Genomic DNA, 21,378 nt, shown 5'->3' with positions numbered 1-21,378 from the left:
CAGATAAAGAAAAGGGATAGATATACACTGACAGGTGAGAGAAAAAGCAGACAGTCAGCACTAGCATAAGTCACATACAATGCAGAAAAATATATATACATACATAAGCATGACATATAATATACTGCACAATGTCGCTACATTCAACTGCCCAGATTCAGTGTCTGGGAAGGCTATAGCGCTGTGTACACTCACCCAAAATGGCCAGGTACGCAGGGGGACTGGGCTCACTGACATCCTAAGAGTTCTGCAGCACCACAGAGAGAAAATGGCCGCTGGAGACCTCAGAAGAAGCGTGGCCCGCGGAGGAAGCAGCTCAGCGACGCCAGACTGTATTATTGAAAGGCGCGCTGAGCTGAGGGGAGGAGCCGCTAGACAGGGAAGGCTTCCTCCCCTGGCTAGCAATTAACCCCCCGGGATGCCGGCTCCCGCTGCCGCTATAATCCCTGGTGGGCTGTGGACACGCGGGGTATGCCTCCATGGAGGGGGAGCCCGCCGCCACCGCTAGCGCCTCCGGTCTGTCCCCAGAGACCGGAGGCATAAGGCTGCATGTACACGCGGGTCACCGCAAGCGGTGACCACGCGACTTACCTGTCCCCGTCGATCCGGCAGCAGCCCAGGGATTCCTCCAGAGCCCGGCTAGTACAGACTCTGGGGTCCCGCTGCGATCCCCAGATCTGTACTGGCGTCGCAGCGCCGGCGGGGTGTAGGAGCGGCAGCTCAGACGTCCATTGGACAGTCTGATGCTGCCGCTCTGAAGAGTAGTAAAAAAATAATAAAACAAAACTCTTTTAAGCTTAGAGGCTGCTAAGCAGCCCCCCTGCAGTAACGGTGACCCGACTCCGGCCGGGCACCAACTTAAACTGAGGTGCCTCTGGCTGGGGGGCGGGGTTATAGGGAGAGTGGACCCAAGTGCATCCTGGGAGCTAAAAGCTTTAACTGCGTGGTGCCCGGATTTGGTTCCCAACCTATACCCCAAGGTCAACCCTGTGGACCCCCTATGGACCCTGAAGTAGAAAACACCTTTAACTGTGAGGTAAATTTCCACCCTGACAGTACTGGCACCGCGAGGGCTGAGAGGAGGAAAGCTATATGGATAGCAAAGATGGATCACAAAAAGAAATACAGTCAAATAGCACTAGCATAAGTCACCAACAATTCAGAATGACTACCTGCCCTAATGGCACTACAATCAACTACACAGACCTAAAGTCTGGTAGGAATAGTGCTACATATGTTCCCCTTCTGGAAAAGAGGTATGCAGGGGGACCCAGGCTCTGCACCGCTCGATGAGACCAGCGGTGTGCTCATAAAATGGCCGCCGGAGAGCTCAGAGGAGGCGGGCCCGGAGGATGAGCGCTGACACAGTCCACCAGACCTCAGTGGAAAGGCGCTGTGTGCAGCGGGGGAGGAGCCGGCTGTGCTGTACAGGGAAGGCGCCCTCCCCTGGCATGCTGTTAACCCCTGGGATGCTGGAGCGTATTCCGCACCGCTGCAGCCCGATATCCCTGGTGGTCTAGTGGTAGCGCAGGCTCAGTGCCTGGCTCCACACGCTGCCGTCCCCAGTGAGCCCCCAACCCTGGGGACAATAGATGACTGTGCACCAGCGGGCGCTTACCGCAGAAGCCCGCTGCTTACCTTGATGATCCCCGTGCAGCCGGGCCACAGTCCCAGACCCCTGGTAGCGGAAACCCCAAGACGCCTGCCGAGATCCCCGGATCGGTACCGCCTTCTCGGCGCCAGTGGGGTGTCAGAGCAGCAGCACGGACGTCCGTTGGACTGTCCGCACTGAAGATCTTCTGGGGCTGTTCTAACAGCCCCTCCATGAAGTGACTCCGGCCGGGCACTTATGAAACTGAAGGGGCGGGGTATAGGAGGGGGCCCCGGTGCATCCTGGGACTGAAGTTTTAACTATGCGGTGCCCGATGACAACTGCCATCGCCTATACCCCAAGGTATCCTGTGGATACCCTATGGACCCTGCAGCAGAAAGAGCGAATTCTCCACAAAGTCATTGCTTTATTTAGAGTTGACTCTACAACCCCTTATCATAATTCTCCTACAACGTCACATACTCTGTCCCCACTATCAACAAGCTAAGCCCCTTTCTCTATCATTGACTCTTATACCTCCCACACATGACCCATTTGTGCTGGACAAATCCCCCCCAACACCCTCTCTACCCTTCCAACCCCCTCACAAAACATAACATTTTATTTACCATGCACAGAAACAGACAAAATCTCAGGTGCACAACTCCAAATCATCAATAATATATATAAATGCAATAAAATTTTGCAATCAATAGAGGTTTTTAGCATAATCATGGCCAAGCTTATGGGCCTACCCACCATATCCAGGTAACCTCTTTCGGGTAGGTCCCTAACATACTAAGGTTCAAATCCAGAGCGCAGGACCCCCAAAACCGGCCAGGCTAAGCCGCCCCAGGGCACCACCATAGTAAGAAAAGTGCAGTGTAAAGAGATAGTTAGGAGCAGCTGCTTCTGCATATAAAGAATGAAAATAAAAAAGTGAAGTACATATATATTAGACACACAGTGAAGGGTTAAAATGTGTTATAAAGGAAAATGTGTTATAATGCAGTGCCCTGAGACAGATCAGCCAACACAATCCAGGGGGACCCACGCCCCAAAAATGAACCAAAATTGCACTACAGTATATAACTTGTAGGACTTACCTAGAATTGTGCCTAATACAGTGTGCATATACATTACCATACTCCATGCTTTTAAACCAGTAAGGAAGGGTGCTAGTCCAGAATGGGGGCGTCTCCTTTCCCTCAGATGTGCAACAAAGCACATTAAATGGAGTATATGGAAAAGATTTCTGGACTGCACAACCTGACTATATATACAATGGGAGGTGCTACCTGATGAGACTAATTGCAGGCACAGAAACAGACAAAATCTCAGGTGCACAACTCCAAATCATCAATAATATATATAAATGCAATAAAATTTTGCAATCAATAGAGGTTTTTAGCACCTGAGATTTTGTCTGTTTCTGTGCCTGCAATTAGTCTCATCAGGTAGCACCTCCCATTGTATATATAGTCAGGTTGTGCAGTCTAGAAATCTTTTCCATATACTCCATTTAATGTGCTTTGTTGCACATCTAAGGGAAAGGAGACGCCCTCATTCTGGACTGGCACCCTTCCTTATTGGTTTAAAAGCATGGAGTATGGTAATGTATATGCACACTGTATTAGGCACAATTCTAGGTAAGTCCTACAAGTTATATACTGTAGTGCAATTTTGGTACATTTTTGGGGCGTGGGTCCCCCTGGATTGCGTTGGTTGGTCTGTCTCAGGGCACCGCATTATAACACATTTTCCTTTATAACACATTTTAACTCTTCACTGTGTGTCTAATATATATGTACTTCACTTTTTTATTTTCATTCTTTATATGCAGCAGCTGCACCTAACTATCTCTTTACACTGCACTTTTCTTACTATGGTGGTGCCCTGGGGCGGCTTAGCCTGGCCGGTTTTGGGGGGTCCTGCGCTCTGGATTTGAACCTTAGTATGTTAGGGAACTACCCGAAAGAGATTACCTGGATATGGTGGGTAGGCCCATAAAGCTTGGCCATGATTATGCTAAAAACCTCTATTGATTGCAAAATTTTATTGCATTTATATATATATATATATATTATTGATGATTTGGAGTTGTGCACCTGAGATTTTGTCTGTTTCTGTGCCTGCAATCATCAGGTAGCACCTCCCATTGTATATATAGTCAGGTTGTGCAGTCCAGAAATCTTTTCCAAATCTTTTCCATATATTTTATTTACCATGTCTGTCTGACAGCCCAACATACCCTTTTGTTACTATTTTACCATCTTATATCTTTGTACTTTTTGTTATAAATTATTATTTGAGATACCTTTGTATCTCTTTATTTGCTATCTGTTTATAACCGTATTCTTCCTACATAAAAGATTTAATACAAAACTAAGAATGTTTTAATTCCAAACACATCCCATCACAGACAGCATTACACACATGCAGCAAGAACAACCCAAGAGACAGAAACTTGTGTCACATCCTGATTTATTAGGATCAGACTTTGAAAAACCAAATTACTTCACAAATTTGGAGAACAGCATATTAAAATATTACATAACGACTTAAAACAGGTTTCAGTACCCACTATGATCAACTAGTGGCCATACAGGCTTATACAGCTTCCAGTACCCACTATGATCTACAAGTGGCCTAAATACAGGCTTATACAGCTCTCAGTACCCACTATGATCAACTAGTGGCCTACATCTCATACAGCTCTCAGTACCCACTATGATCAACTAGTGGCCTACATACAGGCATATACAGCTCTCAGTACCCACTATTATCTACAAGTGGCCTACATACAGGCTTATACAGCTCTCAGTACCCACTATGATCAACTAGTGGCCTACATAGAGGCTCATACAGCTTCCAGTACCCACTATGATCTACAAGTGGCCTACATACAGGCTTATACAGCTCTCAGTACCCACTATGATCAACTAGTGGCCTACATAGAGGCTCATACAGCTTCCAGTATGATCTACCAGTGGCCTACTTATAGGTTACCTGCAACAAGTCTGTGTCACTGTCTTTGGTCACGTAGCTTTCAATAGAAGTCTTGGAGAATATATAAAATCATAAAAGAAATAAAATATGTGATGCAGGCCAACTCTCGCTACTGTATCATGGGATTTAACCATACGGACTCCTGGCGCGAGTATCTGGGTCCGATACATCATAGCAGCTGTCATTTTATTCTACTGGATTAAAAACACCCCAACAGTCCTATCCACAACTTCACAAGGTGTGATGAGTTGTGTGCAGACAGCCCTTATTTTACAAAGAGATCCTACAGAAGTAACTTCCTAAATGCACAACATATGCACTCCCAACACCATCCCCTATTTCTTCTTCATTTCCCATGTAATCTACAAGTGGTTAAAACGATGGTCCACAGCAAAGCTCGTAACCGAGCCAAAATTGCGATCAACACACAAAATACTGTTACGTGTAATGTTTATTGTGAGGGGGTATAACCAGAATAGACGGTCTGTGCGAGGGCAGATTTGTTCTAGGCTATTATAGAGTGCACAGGAAGAACCACACTTGATTGGCTGGAGGTATTGAAAACTCATTATAAAGTGCTGTGCTGTTTTGACCTAAACTCAGACAAACAGAAGCCCGATCTGTGACTCGAAATAGGAGCCATATATGCTCACCTCTTTAGAATACTATAGTATTTACTGTGCTCTCATTATGTTCAATTAGCCTGCAAGCACTTCATTACCAGTCAGTATTCCAGTGTAATCCCCAGAGTTAATGACAGGGATATAACAGTCATCGCTGTAGGGTGGCCCCACTGAGCTCACTGTGGTCATGCTGTACGGAACTCCCTAGAAGATGCACTTCTCCTTAAAGGAAGTCAGCGAGTGCATCGTGTGGCTGTAGTTAGAACTCCAGTCTCTCATAAACACGGCCTGTAGCTGCTCCTGCAGAGTGTTTGTGGCGTTGACTGCGCAGGTCTGATTCACCACCAGTGCAGCTCCTGCTGTACGGATAAAATAGTCTCCAGACCAGTTGGAAGTCCCTGGGTGGACAAACAGCTGCCATCAGTAAATGCATGTAATAAAGGGACGAGATAATACAGCGGGCATAGTCAGGATCAGTCATACACTGCAACTACTGTGGCCCAGGAAAGCCAATTACCGCTCTTACTCCTCCAACGTCTGACTTTCTATGTATTCCAGCCTACACTTAAGGGGGAATTCAGTTCAAAGTGATGGGCGCGATGGGCTGTACCAGAACGGCACACTGTGCCCCATAGCATAACAAGTTTTCTGTCACAACCCATAAAGGTGCGAGGAAAAACTTGCGATGTTGGCACTACCATATAAGGCAGATATGTGCATAGCCGGGCATCGCAGTGGCACAATGAATCCCTCCCCCTTAGAATGTAAGCTCTCTGGTCTTCCCTTTTCTATTCGGCCATTAAATCTCCTTATAATGTTTCCTGTATAGCGCTGTGCAGACAATAACTCTACATAAATAAATATGAGGGAGGTAATAGTGGAGCACTGAACCCAAAGCCCAGCTCTTTGTACATTGGTTTGATATGAGCAGTGATACACCCACACTGATGGATATACCTATATATGCCACTCTGTCTGTCACCATGTACTTGTTGTGATTCACTCGGGAAAACGGGATATGTTTCTGCTCGGGAGACACAGGTACCACGAACATTTTCTGTAAGATCAAAGGAGAAATAACTGGAGTAAGAAAGGATAATCCGAGACTGTCCTAGAAATTCCGGGATGCACAACAGGCAGTGACAAACAAGGAACTCGGAAAACCTAATGAAACTGATGCAATAAGCAAGGAGTTGTGCAGTCCTACCACGTCTATGTTGTAGTGGGTCTTGTTACTGTGCAGGGCTGCGAGGGAGCTCAGGAAGGGGAACATGTCCGGTTTAGAGTTCGCCCAGCAGCTGATCAGCAAACGGACAGTCACATGTCTCTCGTAAACAGCTTTCCTCAGGCGATTGTCAATTTCTGGCCAGTACCTAATATACATTACATGTTAAAAAAAATAAAAATAAATAAGTTTACAGGTAAATAAAAGTTAGTGCATAAAGTAAAATAGGACATCGATTTGCATTGAAAAAAATGTCTTATTATTAATTAACTGTAGCAAATGCCAAAGTCTAAAAAAAAGTCTTCTGCAAGTTCTCCGAATGACAGTGCACCTGTTGATGGAGTCAGTACACAACAACAAACCACTGCAGGAGAACATGAACAAAGTACATTCACAATCCTATAACAAGACAGGTGATCAATAGCAAAGTAATATGTAGAGGAGTCTTGAGTCGTACGACCATTGGGGGAGATGTGTTAGGTGAACAAATGGAGATGTTGCCTATATCAAGCAATCAGATTTTACCTATCCTTTTACAAAACAAGAGTAGGCAACCTGCGGCACTCCAGCTGCTGTGTAACTACACATCCCAGCAGGACTTAACAGCAAAAGTGTGACAGGGCATGCTGGGATGTGTAGTTCCACAGAATGTACTAGATAAATGCTAGATAGAAAGTGATTGGTTGCTAAGGTTTGTCACATCTCCCCCATAAAGAGAACAGATATGAATTAGCATATTTCAGATTACACAGAAGTTCTTGTATAGCTCTGACCATGACATTACCTCCGTGGCACAGAGAATTCCTCAGTGGGAGTATAATCCATGACTGAGATATAAACAAACTTCTTGGCATCGTCTATAACACTCAGGATGGACTCAATGTCATCTGTTCTCCCCTTAGCAGAGAGGGGTGGAGGGGAACTCTGACAAAAGGTGGAAAAAAGGATAAACCATATAACAAATCAATAAAAGCGTCACATGCACATTTATATGCATGTATAAGAGATGTAGGGGGAGTACAGTTATTTAATACAGATACAATCTATACATGACTACATGTTTGTATAGGGCAGAGCCGACAGATATTCAAATATTGCTCCTATGACTATCTCCTTGGCTTGTTCCTTCTAAATTCTAGGCATGTATAGCCACAAACACATTAGACTTTCATTTTTAGCCAGACGCCAATTAATCTGCCAGGATATTTTGGGAATTTGTGGTTGGAAACTAAAGGACCTAGCAAAAAACCCCTACAAACATGGGGACAACATCCAAACTCTACACATATAGGGGGAGGCTGTATGAAGGGGTGATAGCTGTCAAATCGATAACTGTGCATATTATGTGCTGCAATTACCGCTTCCCTGCATGTAGTAATGCAGGGAAGTGATCAGAATGATGGAGGCGCTGTGCACTGACCGATCCTTCAGCTGCAGCTATCGAGTTTGACACCTGCAGCTGTTGTTGCCTCACCACAGCTGGCTGTCCCTGGCTGTTGGTTCCAATAGCCAGGGATTGGGCAAACGAAAAAAAACGCAATACAATTTTTTTCCCATTAAAGCTGCTGGTGGAAAATGACCGACGCATGCGCAGAATGTTTGCAAGCGTTGCCACACAGCCGAAAGAGGGAGAGCGCAATTTGCCAGACAGGTAAAGTAACACTCTCCCTCTTCAGCAAAACAAATTATAATACATGCAAGCGGTGTCTGGACCTGCTTCAACACGATAATGGGCAAAGCAGGTCCAGACATTTACTGATCATTAACCACCTGGTCATACATCTCCATCTCAGGGCCTTGGAGGGAATTGAACACAAGACTCCAGAGGTGTGAGGCAGCAATGCTCATCACTGTGCCACTGTGTTGTCCCAAATGAGACCTGGCTGATATGCAAGACTACTAGAAACAGGACCACACAATATATTCCAACCAATGAAAGCTGTAGGAATAGGACTAAAATAAGTCAGGATTTAAACTACCGTCCGTGTGTGTGTAGGGGACGACTGTCAAAAACACTTACAGAGAGATAGACGTGCGATGGTGTGTTGTTCAGAGTCACTTCCATGGGAGTCTCCTTGTTGTAGACGGTGGAGAACTTGTCCGGCCATGGAGAGGGAATGGTGGCATTGGGTTCGCCCAGTGCCCAGTAAGCCTCAAAAACTTTCCCTAAGTCTTGAGCGAGGCAACTGCAGTTATAGACTGTGGATCCCAGCTCTTTAACCTGTCAGTGACATTTATATACAGACATAAGTCAACTTCAATTTGCATCATGAAGGAAAAGAATTCGCTACAGACAGACACCCACCAAATGGATACAGCCTACTATGTGGACCACGTGACAGGATGAGGCAGGGCTCAATGTAGCTGCCGATGAATGCGTGCACGCACACACACACACACACTAGTGCTTTGCAGATTATTACAATGTATCACTGCGTAAAGACCCTCAATAAGAAAATGTGTGTAAACACAAACCACCAGTTTGCGCATGGAAAGTGAGCATGAAATTAATAATCAGAGATTAGGAGGAAGCAAAGGAAAGAAAGTTCCCCCAAAGGAATGAGAAGGGGAAGATAAGTATATATAAGGTAAGGAGTAATGTTGTACTAATTTGGTCCAAGCAAAGCCCCAAATTCTATGCAAGTATGTGCGAATACACAAAAACTTATTACCAAGCTTACATACATATAGACTCACAAATTGGGGCGATTCAGAGTTTAATGCAAGTCAGCCGTATCTACACCCACACTGCATGCACAATCCTGTAAATACGCCTCCGTACACAACTCTGCGACCGCGCTGCCCTTTTCCATACGCATGGTGACATAGCCGTCATCATTATCTGCGCGTCCCTGCACCATCCTTATCATTGGTGCAAGAGGTCAGAATGAAGAAAGAAGGATCCCTGCGTACACACAATGCTGCATAGCCTGCCGACTACCCGTAGCCTATGTGCCAATATCCTGCTACCACCCAGCTATGCCCCTTCAACTGCGAGTGGCGATGCGGCAAAGTAGCATACGACTCTGAAACTCCCGTAGATGCATACGCTCAGCTCTGGGGCCTGCGCAGTGCGGAAAAATATAAGATCCGTTCGCAAAGCAGCTTCAGCCGCATTGTGGGCAGACAAGCTTCAGTGTAATAAATACAGTACCTGTGTTAATGATCTCCAGTCCATGTTTGCGCTACCAATATATGTGTGCTTGCCATCCACTACCCAAAATTTAGTGTGCAGAACACCGTTAGTGAGCTGCAGCATGTCTACATCCCTAACCTCGGCTCCTGGAACGAGAGGAAGAACACAGAATGGTGGCCGGTCATCGGAGATGCAATTTAATTAATAAATAAATAATGGTGGAAGCCTAATTAGAGGGAATAATGAAGTATTCAGATAAGAAAAGCCTACTGAGCAACCTGTATCAGAATTACAAGACCAGCGCGTTTCACTGCACCTGGTAATCACAGGTTCTCAGAGGACGCTGGAACCAAGTTCCACAATAGCTGTCGAGCCTTTAGGTTGCTTTAGTCTGTATAGGAAGTTACGTCAGAATACAGCAACTGTATACAAATCAAATACGCTAATCTCCAAAACTATTTTTATTATTGTATGCGAGATAGGAAAACATATGGGAAAGCATATGGCAATGTTTTATGAGATCCCCCTATAGCTTTGTCCGTCATCTCTCCAGTTATTTGTCACATTTTCAGAACAAATGTTAAAAAAAGGAGAGTTACGGTAAAACTTACCCTAGTTAACTCTCTTTCTTCGAAGTCCATAGGGTCCACATGGGAGACAATGGTGTGTAGGTGGGACCCGGAGGACCGGACACCAACAGCAAAGCTTTTCAATCCCAGGATGCTCCAGTCCTTCCCCCTATACCCCGCCCACAGCCGAAGGGCAACTCAGTTATGTTAACAAGCCAAAGGCAGGAGCAGGATAGAAGACAGACTGGTACACTGAGGTATCAGACTCTCACACAGAGAAGTAAACAAGTGACCAGGAGAAGAAACCCATAGAAGCTAGGAGCGTCAGGGCGGGTGCCCTTTGGACCCTAAGGACTTCGAAAAAAGAGTCAACAAGTGTAAGTTTTACCATAACTCTCCCTTTCATCTTCAGGGTCCACAGGGGAGACAATGGGGATGTCCCAAAGCAGTTGTTCAAGGGCGGGGACACTCCTGAGCTGAGAGGAGTACACGGCGCCCGAAAGAAACATCCTGAGAGGCAAATGTATCAAAGGCATAAAACCTAAGAAAGGTGTGGACAGAAGACCTTGCTTAGCTGTTCAGCAGAGGTGCCACTCCGGGCTGCCCACGAGGGACCCATAGAGCGAGTAGAATGAGCAGATACTGTAGTCGGCACAGGAAGGCCCGTCTGCGTATAAGCCTATGAGATAGTCATGCGAAGCCATCTGGCCAGAGTCTGTTAGCTGAAATTTATTTATTTATTTATTTATTAACAGTTTCTTATATAGCGCAGCATATTCCGTTGCGCTTTACAATTGGAAACATTGATAGAACAAAACAGGGTAATAACAGACAGACATAGAGGTAAGAGGGCCCTGCTTGCAAGCTTACAATCTATAGGGAAACAGGCATTGATACACAAGGATAGGTGCTATATATATTGCAATTTGGTCTGGCCAGAATGCAGAGTTTCTTGGTGGGCTGCTTGATCCAGTCACATAGGAATGTCGGCAAAATGTCAGGAGTATGTGAAAGAAAGACAATATGTGAGGTTATGTATGGACTGTGAGAGGGGATGTGATAAGACATGGAAGCTATGAAGGTTATGTGGTCGGTTCTGGAATCTGATAAGCTTGTCTGAAGAGGTGAGTTTTCAGGGAACGCTTGAAGGATTGAAGAGTAGAGGTAAGTCTTATTGTGTGTGGTAAGGCATTCCATAGAGTAGGTGCAGCCCGAAGAAAGTCCTGTAACCGTAAATGGGAGCAAGTAATGCGTGGGGATGAGAGACGCAGTTCTTGTGCTGAGCGGAGAGGTCGGGTTGGGAGATATTTTGAGATGAGTGAAGAGATGTATGTTGGTGTAATTCGGTTAATGGCCTTATGTGTAAGTAACAGTATTTTGTATTGAATACGGTAGAAAACCGGCAACCAATGGAGGGACTGACAGAGCGGGGCAGCAGATGATGAACGTTTGGCAAGGAAGATAAGCCTCGCAGCTGCATTCATAATGGATTGTAATGGCGATAGCCTGTTTTTGGGAAGACCAGTAAGGAGACTATTGCAATAGTCAATGCGGGAAATAATGAGTGCATGGATTAGAGTTTTTGCAGTGTCTTGTGTGAGATATGGTCGAATTTTGTATATGTTTTTTAGATGTATGTAACATGATTTTGAGACAGATTGAATGTGGGGAACAAAGGACAATTCAGAATCAAGGATGACACCAAGGCAGCGAGCTTGTGGGGTGGGGTGGATTGTTGAGTTATCAACAGTGATAAAGAGATCAGATTGGTAACTGTTATTGGCCGGTGGAAATATAATTAATTCTGTTTTAGAAATATTAAGTTTCAGGTAGCGAGATGACATCCAAGATGAAATGGCAGAAATACATTCAGTGACACGGACCAATACAGATGGTGATAAATCTGGAGAGGATAGGTAGATTTGAGTATCATCCGCATACAGATGGTACTGAAATCCAAAAGAGCGGATTAGTTTGCCAAGAGAGGTGGTATAGATTGAGAATAGCAAAGGACCTAAGACAGAGCCTTGCGGTACTCCAACTGATAGAGGTAGCGAAGAGGAGGCAGAATCAGAAAAACGAACAGAAAAAGAGCGATCAGATAGGTAGGAAGAGAACCAAGAAAGGGCTGTGTCCTTAAGACCTAGGGATTGTAATGTTTGTACGAGAAGAGAGTGGTCAACAGTGTCAAAAGCAGCAGAGAGATCTAGAAGAATTAGAAGTGAGTAATGGCCTGAAATTGAAGAGGAGCGTCTATGGAGAGACTTTGAAGATCTGAGTACCAATGGCGTCTGTGGCAAGCTGGAGCTACCAACAGGACTGTGCCCCCTTCCTGTTTGAACTTCCGAAGAACCCGAGGAGGAAGGGATATTGGAGGGAAGAGATTCGCCAAATGGAAGGTCCACCTCGCAGATAATGCACCCACGAAAGCCATTGGGATCCCTTGTCCTGGCTCCATACACTGGAAGTTTGTGGCCGTGTCTTGAGGCCATGAGGTCTACTTCCGGTAGACCCCATTTGTCCACCAGGAGCTGAAAGACTTCTGAATGTAGAGACCACTCTCCTGTATGCACGTCGTGACGGCTGATTAAATCTGCTTCCCAATTGAGAATTCCTGGGATGACACTGCAGAGATGGCAAGTAGATGGCGTTCGGCCCATGTGAGAATGCAGGACACTTTTGCCATTGCTATCCGACTTCGAGTGGCTCCTTGGTGATTGAGGTAGGCCACTGCCGTGGCGTTGTTGGGACTGTACTTGTACTGGCCTGCCCTGAAGAATATCCTGAGCCAGAGTGAGAGCTCTGTAGATGGCTCGGAGTTCCAGGACGTTGATTGGTAAGACCGCCTCGGCTGGAGTCCGGCGGCCTTGGAAGGAGCGCTGGCCGGTCACTGTTCCCCAACCAGGGAGGCTTGCGTCCGTGGTGAGGAATGTCCAGTGTGGAATCCAAAAGGGGCATCCCTTGTCTAAGTGGGACGTCTGTAGTCACCAGGCTAGGGACAGGCGAACCTCCGAGGAGAGGCCCATCGTCTGGAATCTGAGCAGGTGGAGCAGCCCGTTCCACCTAGAGAGGATCAGGTGTTGTATGGACCTGGAGTGAGACTGAGCTAACTCCACCATGTCGAAGGTGGATACCATGGATCCCAGGGTCTGCATTGCAGAGTGAATTGACACTCGGTGACTGTGTAGTAGTCTGCGTACCCGGTGTTGTAATACTGAGATTTTGGCTGCTGTTATGAAGATTCTCTGAATCTGAGAGTCCAGGAGATGTACCATTCCCTGAGAAGGTGTCAAGGAAGACTTTTTCCAGTTGATCAGCCAACCGTGCGTTTGTAGAAAGGCAATGGTTATCTGGCGGTGAAGAATTTCTGGGGAGCTGGCCAACAGCAAGAGATCTTCTAAGTATGGGAGCAGTCTGATCCCTTGACGACGAAGATAGGCCGCCATAACTGCCATGATCTTGGTAAAGACCCAAGGAGTCTTTGAAAGGTCAAAAGGCAGAGTCTGAAATTGGTAATGTTGCTGTAGTATAGCAAACCGAAGATATTGTTGATGAGAAGCTGCTATAGGTACATGTAGGTAAGTGTCCTGAATGTCCCTACGAAACCTGGGCACCCTGATAAACTTGTTCAGAAACTTGTTTGAGGATAGGCCGATGAAACCCGTTGGGCTTCTGAACCAAGAAAAGGGTAGAATAATAGCCCTTTCCTCGCTTTGTGGCGGGGGTGGGGGGAGTCGCCTCATGAAGGAGAGGTTATATCCGTGGGAGACTTCTTATCTTACCCAGGCGTCTGATGCCAGAACTGGGCGAATTGAATAAGTCGGTCTCTCACACTGGGAGCCCCCAGGGAGAGGCCCGCCCCATCAGGCTGAAGGCTATGGATAGGTAAGGTAGCATTCTTGACCAGACGTGTCACGTGGGAATCCACTGCTGGGGGAACTTCCCATTTAGTGCAATTAGTAGCCGGAAGAAGGAACTTAAACATTTAGGAAGCTGAAATCTTTTACTGGGCATATTCCATGCCTCACTCATATGATCAGATAGCTGATCAGAGTGAGGAAACTCTGGTAAAACTACCCTTCGTCACATAAATAGTGGCTTTTTTGCCTTAGGAGCAAGTTCTGTTTCTTCTATTTGAAGAATAGATTTTACAGCTCTCACAAGTGCAGGTATATTCAATTTAGAGGGGGGTTCCTCGTCTCCTGAAGGGGAGTCAGAGTGAGATAGGTCTGCGTCTTCTGCCTCCCCAGATGATAATTCAGAATCCGATAGCTGGGTGGACTGGGAAGATAACACAGCACGCTTAGTAGGCTTACTAGGTAAGGATCTCTCCTTTTGCAGCATTTGTTGAAAGGCTGTAGAAGTATCCGCCAGACTCTGCACTGAGGTAGAAAGTACGTCTACCCATGGGGGAGGAAAAGGAGTTGCAGGAAGTGCCTGCTGTAGCCATCCCATAGGGGGAGCTACCACAGGGACCGTTAGATGGTCTGCAATTTTTAACAGCACCTGTGAAAAGGTAGCCCAGAGTGGGTCCTGAGGAGAAGACACTGGGGCTGATGGGCCCGGGACAGTATAACAAGATGCACACAGACCATCCTGAATGAGGTCCTCTGAAGCTAAGCCTTCTGAGCAGGACTTACAAGACACCAGATTGGGGGGAGCAGGCTGCTTGTTATTCTTGCCTCTGCCAGACATGGCTGCAAGAATAATGTAACACACAATCTGACACAGTGCAGTCAGCAAGTGAGCAACTCAGATGTATATGCAATACAGCACAGTGTAGTGCGAAACAGCAATATATAGTATATGATAGCCCTCTCCTACGCTGACATTAATCACCGGGTCCCTGGCCTTAAATCGTGCCCTGCGCCAGTGTTTGTATTGGCCTGGTGGTCTAATGGAGTCCCGGTCGAACCGGTGTCCACATCAGCGCCTCCGGTTTGTCTCCCAAGACAGAGGCAAGACGGCACATTAGACGCGGGGACCCGCTTACCTGTCCCCTTTAATCCCGGCTGCAGTCTGGGGTCCAGGGAGCCTTGCTAGGTAGGTCCCGCTCAGTGCCCCGCCGGGAGTACGTAGCCGAGGGCTTGTGTCACGGCGCCGCGGAGAGGTGATGGAGCAGCAGTGCAGGCGTCCAAAGGACTGTCTCGTGCTGCTGCTCAGCAGTAAATAAATGAAAATAAAATAAAATCATAAAAATAAGCTTGGAGTTGGACTGCTTAATAGCAGCCCCACTGTTAAACCGGTGATCCAGCTCCTGCCGGACACCAACGAAACTGAGTTGCACTCAGACTGTGGGTGGGTAGGGGGAAAGACCAGAGCATCCTGGGATTGAAAAGCTTTGCTGTTGGTGTCCAGTCCTCCAGGTCACACCTACACCCCATTGTCTCCCCTGTGGAGCCCTATGGACCCTGAAGAAGAAATAAACATACGGATACATCTTTGAAACTAGTGGTAGAAATGTATTTACCATCTGTTTTGTATTATATTTTCTTTAGCGGCCCAGCTTCAGAGGATTATATTGAAATTTAATAATTATAATTTCTAGTCTTTAGTATAATAGACCCTAGAGAAGGTTAGTCCTAAAGTTATTGATTAGTAATACCATGCAAGTGCTCTTATTTATGGTTATAAACCAATGCAGAAGGACAATCTATGGTTACATTCAGGTATGTGACTAAAGTCATGGCAGCTCCCAATCATATAGTACAGGTAAAGTTACAGTTCTTACCGCTGTCTCTGAGAGCAATGATGTCGTCATCCCTCTTGGGAGACGCCGCGAGGTTCACAGCTATTCTCAGGGTGACGCCACGCTGCTTTAGCTTCAACATTTCTTTTAGGATTGATTCCCCCTGTTACAGAAAACCATGATTTCACATGTTTTATTTACTAATAGAAAGAACAGAGCCTTAAGAATGACAATAAGAATATGAGAAACCCCCATAATAAATCAGACTGTTTATTGCTCCATAGCTCACTATATGTTGTGCCCACGATCCCTGAGGATGGTAAAAGTGCACCCCAGTTTCCCTTCATACCAAGTCCTGTTCTCTTTACCTTGTTCATTTGGCCAGTGCTGATGTAGCCGCACCGGCCGGTGCCCCACCAGACACAAAGCATTTTCTGTGCCCCCCTCCCCCATATTGCATAGCCTTGCCTTTACTATGCAACATCTCCATATGAGAGATACAGTGCACTTGCCTAAAGTTTGCATGGATCAACAATTGTTTACAACGACTCATCTTTAACGGAATGGGAATGTAATGCCGACTGTAGGGATGCCTCCTGTCCCAATACCAACAGCGGCATCCCGATGGTTGGTATCCCAACAGGGGACGGGTAAGTATACTTCCCCTTCCCCCTCCTTCCCCTAACCCTCCCTTCTTGTAGCCTACCCCTAACCCACCCCGCACCCTAACCCTAATACTCCCCGTTAGTGCCTAAACCTAACCCTCCCCCTTAGTGCCTCACCCTAACCATCCCCCCTAGGGGTGCCTAACCCTAACCTCCCCCCCAAAAAACTAAAGCTAACCCTGCTAACTTAAGTAAACCTAACCCCCCACTCCCCCCCCCTCCCCCCCCTCCCCCCCCCCCCGCAGCTAACACTAAGTGCGGCCCGGCTTACCTTCGTTTGGGCAGGCGTCCTCCTGGATTCCGGCGTTGGGATTAAGATAGGCGTCAGTATTTCGACGCCTATCTTAAATTCATTGTCGGGATTGAGAACGGCGGAACTACATCCCCCTGTAACAATGCTGGAGAGCTGGTAGGGTATTCAATAGAGGGTGGGGAAACATTTCCTATTTATTGTCTCCTTATAGAAATAGTGCAAATGTATTTCCTTAAACACAAAAGTCTGTTTCTACTGCGCCAGAGCCAGCCATTTATAAGTGACCACTGGAAACAGCATTGGGTGTGTTACCTGATAGGCTGAGGGATGCTTGGTGTGGGTGTCATTGTTGGTTAGTGTCCAGTAGAAAGATGCAATGTCCACGCTGTTCCTGGCCTGACTTAGAAGGTCCAGCCAAGACTGGTATATGGAAGGATTAGTTGTGGCGTTTGCAGGGTACACAAGTCCTTCAGGTATACTCTCCACCAGAACCATCCTAGTAACAAGGAGAACAGATATACATATCAGCACTAGAATGGAGTCATGGCCGTCATAACAGCGGAGAGATCTGGTTACTGATCAGTCACTGGTTACTCTGCTTCCAGATTCTCCCAGCTGTGTCCCAGTGGTAATACAGAGGGTCCTGTATTTCAGAATACAACACTGTGAACCTGATTTAGATCATAAGCTTTCCAGAGTAGCATTTTTAAATTCATCACATTTATAGATTATACAAGTGTACTAAAATGAAGATGTATTTGTGCACTTATATCCCACGCAAGCACAGGGAGGATATACAAACTCTGCAGAGTTAGGACCGTAGCGGGAATTGAACCCACAACCTCAGTGCTAACCATTACACTGTCTGTGCTGCCACTATAATGCAGGTTATTTGGGAAGGAAGTCTCACTTGTTTTTGTTTGCACTCAGTTGAATCTCTCCCCTCATTACGGGGATCACTGAGTCAGGCAGAAATGTACATGGAACAACACACAGGGAACTGAGAAAGGCATATATGAGAAATGGTATTGTAGGTATGATAGGTATCTCCAGTAAATACCAGCCACTGGTTACGAAACAAATTCACAGGTTGCAAAAACAGCAGCAAAAACAGATGTGGAACAGTGCTTCGCTGTCCCCCACAGCAAAACCTAGGTACCTGGGTAGGGGTCCTGCCATTGTGGCCTCTCAGCCCACCCTATCTGATCTGGAGAGAGCAGAGAAAGGGCCTGCTCTCAGTAGGCGCAATTGGCATGTGGGCAGGCTGCAGATGCACCTATGAGTAGGGGGAACTCTGAAAAGAGCAGAGCATGGCAACTGGGGAGTCCTACCACTGGAAGGAAGATCAGTTATCTCACAGTCAGTGTGTGTAGCCACATTATGTGAACATAGAATAAGATTAAATGGATTAAATAATCATTTGTTATCTCATTAACCATTCTCTGGTAAATAAAGACGATATATATATTGTATGAACATATCCCCAATTAGGCCTGGTTCTGTGGGACAATGAACAGTACAGTTATACACCAGCTGTTTGGAGAGAAGCTTCTCACAGTATGAGAAACCCACAGAATAAGGAACTACCACTAGAAACTCCCTAAATGTGCCAGTAACATATAAGGTATGCCACCTTATATCAGTGATCCCTTTCTGTTTTCAGTAGGAACAGGCATTGATCTCCAATATTTTTTGAAAGATCAATATAACATGGAAACTCACAGCATGGGGTCCTCCTGTCATGTTAACCAGTCCAGTCTGCTCGGTCAGGGCTCAAATCGACAGGGGGGGGGGGTGAGAGAAGTGGGACAGAGAAAGAAGGAAAGGAAAAAGGGGGATAGAAAATTACCCCCCCCCACCTCAGTTCCACGCTGAAGCACTAAAGCTCTTCCCAACTCCAATTTACACAATGGGCAGAGGGTCATCTAGTGTTTAATAAAGCACGATTTGCTCTGATTGGTCAGAGTGTGGAAAACCTGCTCTGTATTGGATTATAAAAGTTACACCTCACGCCGGGTAGAAAGTCAATGAACTACAGCAGGCCTGGCCAACCTGTGGCTCTCCAACTGTTGTGAAACTACAAGTCCCAGGAAGTTTTACCAGCTGATCAGTGCGAGGGTATGCTGGGACTTGTAGTTTCTCAACAGCTGGAGAGCCACAGGCTGGCCAGGCTTGAACTTCAGTGTAGCAGATGGTCTAACCTTCTCATAGCAGGATCAAAGAAAACTGAATACCAAGTAGAGGAAACACCCCTTTATACTGGAGCGTCAAGTTTTTTCTCTGTCCTCCTTCCTCCTACCCACATCCACAAATAAACCCCACAACTTGCACAGGTAGGGCTCAGTTACAAAACCATTCTAGCACATCTAGACTGCAAGCTCTTTAGTACAAACCTCCGATGAGATCACTTACGTGCACGGGTCACTGCATGTGTTGTCCTGGCTGAGTACAGTCTCGGTCCTTACTGTGGAGCCGGTGCACAACAGGGGAAAGAGGAGAAGCTGAGCGGCCAGGAGAAAAAACAGCACAGTGACCAGGACGGCGATGACAAGAGCACAGCGGTAGTACTGCAAGAGAAGGAGTATTATTACTACCCATACACCATCATGGTCTGTAGCGTTCAGTGACTACGTTCAGGAGAATGTCCTCTTCTTTCGGAAACAGAACAGAGTCTTAGGTGGGGTACACATTAAGCTGGGTACACACTGGAGCGACGGCATTTTGTTCCAACATCAGAACGAATGCCCTTGGAACGGGGATTGCCCGTACATACTTGAACAAGTTAATGAACAACGGAACAATCACTGTTCCGTCATTCATTAACATACTACAGGTTGTTAGTGATACTGATAGGTTTGATGTGCAGCACATCAAACCTTGCGACCGCGGGAGCCCGCAATTCCCCATACACACTGAACAATGTACAGATGTGTCCTCGTACATCTAGCCTCCTTGCGCGTTAAACAGCCCTTCTAGTTGCACCAGGCCGTGGCGTGACTCGGAAGCGCCAAGCGTCTTATCGTGGGATTTTAGCTTTAAATGCACAAGCAGTTTCTGGCTCTCACACATTATGTGTAACACGACTTAGAGCGCACGGAGGATAGTTGTATCTGTAGGCGATTTGTCGTTACGAAACGGTAAATCAGCCTGACATCGCTTCAGTGTGTACCCAGCTTTAGTCGATATATTGGACAATTTGTTGTTTGAGGTGAATTGGAACGACATATCTTCCATATCATCTAGTGTGTACTCACAATCGCGCATCCACATGCATCATTCAACGCATCTTCCCATGTGGTGTGCTGCATGTCAGATGAGAAGATCTCTCTAAAGCTGGCCATATACGGTGCGATTTGCACCTTGCGACACGACGGGGGATCCAATGGCTCACATATCGGGCGGTCCCCACACACGGTGCGATCGGGTGGCCGACCACCCGATATGCCAGCACCCCCTCCCCCACCCGCATAGCTCTGCATGGGATCGCACATAGCAACCCAAGATCATGTGAACATGAGGTAAGATCTGGAGATACGATGTATGACCCCAGATGACATGCACATACACGGTACAATATAGCAGCTATATCGTACCAATCCGTCAGATCGGCTGCTTTATCGCACAGTGTATGGGCACCTTAATGATGTTGAGCAAATTGTGCAGTGTGTATGTTCAACCGGATGACCATAAGATATATTGGTCCAATCTTTTCTCTGAAGACATCTGTGTCCACATACATCTGTCCTCGGCGCACTATAAGTCGTGTTACGCATAAGGCGTGATCGCGGTGTGACTCGGTAGAGCCACTCTTTTGGTGTGACCTTTTACCTTTAAATGAGTCATATTCACACAGTGATGCGAATAGAACTCATAAGCAGCTTCTGCTGTTTAAAATGATATGCGTCATGCCTATGTACGACTGCGAAACTGCATGGGAAACGCTACTTTACAGTGTCACAGCCGCTGACACTAACATAGCGTTTCGCATGCAGATACACCCGCAGTCGCACACAGAACATATCATTTTAGTCAGCAGAAGCTGCTTGTGTGTTCTATTCGCATCAATGTGTGAATTAAGCGCATTTGAAGGTAAAAAGTTACTCTCTGATCTACCGAGTCAGGCCACGGCATGGGGCGACTAGAAGGGCTGTTTAACATGCAAGGAAGTAAGATCTATGTGGACACATCTGTACACAATGATGGCATAGTGTGTACAGGAAAAAAAAAGATTAATTTGATACTATGCTCTGACACAATAGATTGTGCCATCGTTTGGAAGACTGCATAGTGTGTACGTACTATAGCGTTTGGTCTGGGATGAAAGGAAATCAGACCGACCATCGCGTTGTTTGTACACCATTCTGATGTGTACCCAGCCTTATACAACAAACCCATCAGTAGGTCAATTATACAGTGTAAGTAGATATATATATATATATATATATATATATATATATATATAGGGTCCGTGTTCTTACCCTAAGAGCATTGTCCTGCAGACGGCCCAAACCAATGACATGATCTTCTGGCTGCTCCGGGGAAGAAATCTACAGTGATAAGGAAGTCATTGTATGTAGTTATCTGATTGGATGAAAGGAGGCTGCTGGGGAAAGGGTAA

The 21,378-nt window shown here is 46.3% G+C and overlaps 1 protein-coding gene across 6 annotated transcripts in view; it reads right to left on the bottom strand.

The window, feature by feature from the left end:
- Window positions 1-4,058: 4,058 nt before the first annotated feature.
- Window positions 4,059-21,378, bottom strand: part of PLD3 (phospholipase D family member 3) — a 51,232-nt gene continuing 33,912 nt past the window's right edge. For all 6 annotated transcript variants that reach the window (XM_088450138.1, XM_088450141.1, XM_088450140.1 and 3 more), the window contains 10 exons: window positions 21,239-21,307; window positions 19,173-19,327; window positions 17,073-17,256; window positions 15,885-16,005; window positions 9,603-9,730; window positions 8,469-8,669; window positions 7,233-7,372; window positions 6,431-6,596; window positions 6,181-6,280; window positions 4,059-5,621 (listed from right to left, as the gene is read on the bottom strand). In XM_088450138.1, coding sequence (XP_088306264.1) covers window positions 5,428-5,621; window positions 6,181-6,280; window positions 6,431-6,596; window positions 7,233-7,372; window positions 8,469-8,669; window positions 9,603-9,730; window positions 15,885-16,005; window positions 17,073-17,256; window positions 19,173-19,327; window positions 21,239-21,307 — 1,458 coding nt within the window. In that variant the 3' untranslated portion in view covers window positions 4,059-5,427. The remainder of the gene's footprint in view (window positions 5,622-6,180; window positions 6,281-6,430; window positions 6,597-7,232; window positions 7,373-8,468; window positions 8,670-9,602; window positions 9,731-15,884; window positions 16,006-17,072; window positions 17,257-19,172; window positions 19,328-21,238; window positions 21,308-21,378) is intronic.

The sequence above is a fragment of the Taudactylus pleione genome, unplaced genomic scaffold (assembly GCF_031769625.1).
Source record: "Taudactylus pleione unplaced genomic scaffold, aTauple2 ptg000507l, whole genome shotgun sequence".
Classification (NCBI taxonomy): Eukaryota; Metazoa; Chordata; class Amphibia; order Anura; family Myobatrachidae; genus Taudactylus; species Taudactylus pleione.
The sequence above is the reverse complement of the archived record's forward strand: the minus strand, read 5'-3'. Positions and strand labels throughout refer to the sequence as shown.